At 49.8% G+C, this 3,852-nt stretch overlaps 1 protein-coding gene and 1 long non-coding RNA gene across 3 annotated transcripts in view; one reads left to right on the top strand and one right to left on the bottom strand.

Moving 5' to 3' along the window:
* Positions 1–1,682, top strand: part of LOC107214125 — a 5,598-nt gene extending 3,916 nt beyond the window's left edge. The window contains exons 3-4 of one of the 2 annotated variants that reach the window (XR_004500165.1): positions 1,157–1,292; positions 1,592–1,682. This is a non-coding gene — a long non-coding RNA (uncharacterized LOC107214125). The remainder of the gene's footprint in view (positions 1–1,156; positions 1,293–1,591) is intronic. The other variant, XR_004500166.1, reaches the window with a different exon arrangement.
* Positions 1,683–3,279: 1,597 nt separating this feature from the next.
* The window catches only part of LAPTM5 (lysosomal protein transmembrane 5), a 24,776-nt gene continuing 24,203 nt past the window's right edge, over positions 3,280–3,852 (bottom strand). Inside the window, exon 7 of the mRNA XM_033519650.1 lies at positions 3,280–3,629. Coding sequence (XP_033375541.1) covers positions 3,555–3,629 — 75 coding nt within the window. The 3' untranslated portion in view covers positions 3,280–3,554. The remainder of the gene's footprint in view (positions 3,630–3,852) is intronic.

Genomic DNA, 3,852 nt, shown 5'->3' with positions numbered 1-3,852 from the left:
GAGGGGACAAGGGACAGGGGACAAGGGACAGGGACAGGGACAGGGACACAGAAAGCTCTGCCCCAGGCAGGAGATGGGCTGGCTTGGTTAGAGCCAGGCTCAGTTAGTCCAGGTGTGACCCCACACTGAATCCAGCCCTGGGGACACGTCCTGACCGTGTTTGAGCATCTGCAGCTCCATCAGCAAAGCCAATGCCAGCAAGAGACTGATTTCCCCTGCTGCAGCCACTCATCAACCAGAAACATTCCCCATCATTAGTGGGGATTTAATTAGAGAGAGAACCTGAACCACTGAGAGAGCTGGAGGATGGGTTTTAATCTGATTTATTCGGATCTCATTGGGAAACCCTCTTCTGGTTTGGAATCCAAGAGAATGGCCAGCATTTCACATCTGAGCAGCCCCAGTTAATGGGGTTTGGGTGGTGTGAAAAACGAGATTCACATCATTTTGATAGAATTTAAAAGTTTAATAAAAAAGACAATCAGGAGAAAAAAATAAAGTACACAGATAGGGCCGGGTGTCTCTGCATTCACCTCCCTGACAAAGGATTGTCCCTTAAAAACAGAACCTGCTCCATATCCAGAAATTCTCACCCATATCCAGAAATTCTCACACACATCCAGAAATTCTCACACATATCCAGAAATTCTCACCCATATCCAGAAATTCTCACCCATATCCAGAAATTCTCACCCATATCCAGAAATTCTCACACATATCCAGAAATTCTCACACATATCCAGAAATTCTTCTCAGGATCTTTGGGGTTCTTCTGTTCAGTTTTCTCTTGCCCCCTTCCCAATAGATCAATGCTCTTGGTGCCATCGAGATTTACATTCCCTGATCCCAGAAATGCAATAAATTCCTCCCCCAGAGCTCTGGTCACTGCTGTCTTCATCTGGATAAGATAATTTACAAATGCAGGAGTTCTCCAGCTATTTTTTTTCCCCTCAGTCTTTGGGTTATACAAACAAAGACAGTTTTTATTTTAATATTATGCCATAACCTAACATCTATGTATTATACCACTATTTCTGAATTTAATCAATAACAGATATAAAGAAAACTATATTAATACAACAAAATTTCCATTATACACATAACATTCATTTTAATATTTGCAAAAAGCCAGCAATATAAAATGTGTCTATAACAGGTGGGTTGGATGTTCCAGAGCTGTCCCACACCATCCCAGGCTCTGGTGAGGAATATTCAGAGCAGGAATGTTCTTTTCCAAGGGCCCAGAGCCTCCTCCAGGACTCTCTGAGCTTGGTTTGCTTGGAGCAGCCGAGGTGAGCGATGACCACAGCTCCAGCAGCCAGCCCTGCTCCTGGGCAAGGCATGTGTGGAACCTTCAGCAGCCAGTTTAATTCATAATTCAAAGATCATTTTTAATCTCTCAGCAGGAGGCTGGGCTGGGCCTTGCTGCACTAATCTGTCCTGCAAGGTTTCCTGGTGGGATCTGGAGTTTCTCTCTTGCTCTTTGGTTAAACAATTGGCAGAGGTGGGGGCAGAAAACGAGAGGTTTGTGCTTTTGGGGTGATTTCTGAGCGTGTTTAAAAGCACTGGAGCTATGAGATGTCATTTCCAGCCTCCAGGTCTGCTGTGGAGCATCCTGGTGCCCAGAACAAGGAGATGGAGCACAGAAAAATGGAATTCTCTCCCCTCAGTGGGAAAATCAGCTGGAAAATGCACAACCAACCTCCTCCCCGTTACAGAAAGGCACATCCAGTGACAAGAGCAGGGGCAGCAGCACATTCCTCACCCATCCTCTGCAAATATTCCATTGGAGTTTGCTGTTCAGAATTGCACTGAAGCCTGGGCTGTGCTGGTTCAGAGCTGGGATCCAAGCTCTGGATGAGGCTGGCATGGAGACTTCACTAAAGACAGAGAAAACCTCTCTTTTTTCACACTGAGATGTTTGAGAAGAGCAGGAAATGATCCCGAAGGGGGAGCAGGTGTGGAATTCCAGGGACATCAGTGACATTGGCAGGGCCTGAGCTGTGCAGAGTCACTGCTGGACAGGCCACAGCCCCTTATCACTGCTGATAAGGCAGAGAGGCAGATTTTGAGAGGAAATTGAAATAGAAATATCAGCTTTTCCTTTGCAAGCAGCACAAGCACGAGAAAAGATCAGGCCAAGGTCAAAGCACCATTTTTTCTCGCTCATTTTTTTATAAATCAAATAATTTCTTCCTTCACTCAGCAATCAGGCACCCTCAGAAACCAGACTCACAGTTTGGAAGCCATTAAGGTTTTTATTTTAATTGAAACTCGTCTTCCAAGTCCCACAAAAGCACAGAAAAAGGCACCCAGTGGAGAATGAAACTGCAGAGCAACGCTGGGCTGGATATTCTGGGTGGCTGTCAATCATCACAAGCAGACAGGGGGAGAGCTCCAGTTCCTGGGGGGTTTTGGCTGATCCCTTTTCTGGAGGAATTCTGGCTGGGGGAGCTGCAGGGCTCTCTTATCCCAGAGAAAATTCCTTCCCTGCTCATCCCTTAATCCCACTTCCTAAAGGGCTGGGCCAGAGGAGAAGGGTCCTGGTGGCACCGAGAGGAGCTGGCAGGGCTCAGCACCCTCCTCAGCACCTTCCTCAGCACCTTCCTCATCATCCTCAGCATCCTCATCATCCTCATCATCCTCAGCACCTTCCTCAGCATCCTCATCATCCTCATCATCCTCAGCTCCCTCATCACCCTCCTCAGCATCCTCAGCACCTTCCTCAGCACCTTCCTCAGCATCCTCAGCACCTTCCTCAGCATCCTCATCATCCTCAGCATCCTCAGCTCCCTCATCATCCTCAGCACCCTCCTCAGCATCCTCATCATCCTCAGCATCCTCAGCACCTTCCTCAGCACCTTCCTCAGCACCCTCAGCACCCTCATCATCCTCATCATCCTCATCACCCTCATCACCCTCATCATCCTCAGCACCCTCAGCACCCTCAGCACCCTCATCATCCTCAGCACCTTCCTCAGCACCTTCCTCAGCATCTTCAGCATCCTCCTCAGCACCTTTCTCAGCATCCTCATCATCCTCATCATCCTCAGCACCTTCCTCAGCATCCTCAGCATCCTCATCACCCTCATCATCTTCATCACCCTCAGCATCCTCATCATCCTCAGCATCCTCAGCACCCTCATCATCCTCATCATCCTCATCATCCTCAGCTCCCTCAGCACCCTCAGCACCTTCCTCAGCATCCTCAGCATCCTCAGCATCCTCAGCATCCTCAGCATCCTCAGCTCCCTCAGCATCCTCATCATCTTCATCACCCTCAGTACCCTCAGTACCCTCATCATCCTCATCATCCTCATCATCCTCATCATCCTCATCACCCTCATCACCCTCAGCTCCCTCAGCAGCCAAATCCCAGCTCCCAGGGATGGGAAGCAGAGGTGGGAAATGGAGATGCCAGAGCAGGACAAGACCCCGGCAGTTCCCTGGCAGGACCTGGAAAAAGCTGGAAACTGCTGTGGAGCAGGGCCTGGGCTCTGCCAGGAGGGGAGAGGCTCAGCAGCAGCCAGTGCCCCCTCTCCCCTGGGCTGGGCTCAGAGGGACACGTAGGGAGGGAGGGAATCCTTGGAAGGCAATTCCAGGGCTTCTTCATAGGACGGCAGCACGGCCTGGAAGAGATCAAAGGTGATGGGAACACAGGGATTTGATGGATTTCATCCTGGGGGGTTCCTCTGCCTGCTTCAGGGCAGGCACAAAGGGCAGGAATCCAGCAGAGCTGGGGGCAGCAGGGATTGGATCCACCTTGTGCCAGTGCCACCCCCATTCCCCGGACAAAAAATGGCCCAAGGCTCCTGAAGGTGCAGGATCCCAACCTCATTCCCAAAGAAAGCT

The sequence above is a fragment of the Parus major genome, chromosome 23 (assembly GCF_001522545.3).
Source record: "Parus major isolate Abel chromosome 23, Parus_major1.1, whole genome shotgun sequence".
In the NCBI taxonomy this organism is placed as follows: Eukaryota; Metazoa; Chordata; class Aves; order Passeriformes; family Paridae; genus Parus; species Parus major.
Note: the sequence above shows the minus strand (reverse complement) of the source record. Positions and strands in the feature narration are given on the sequence as shown.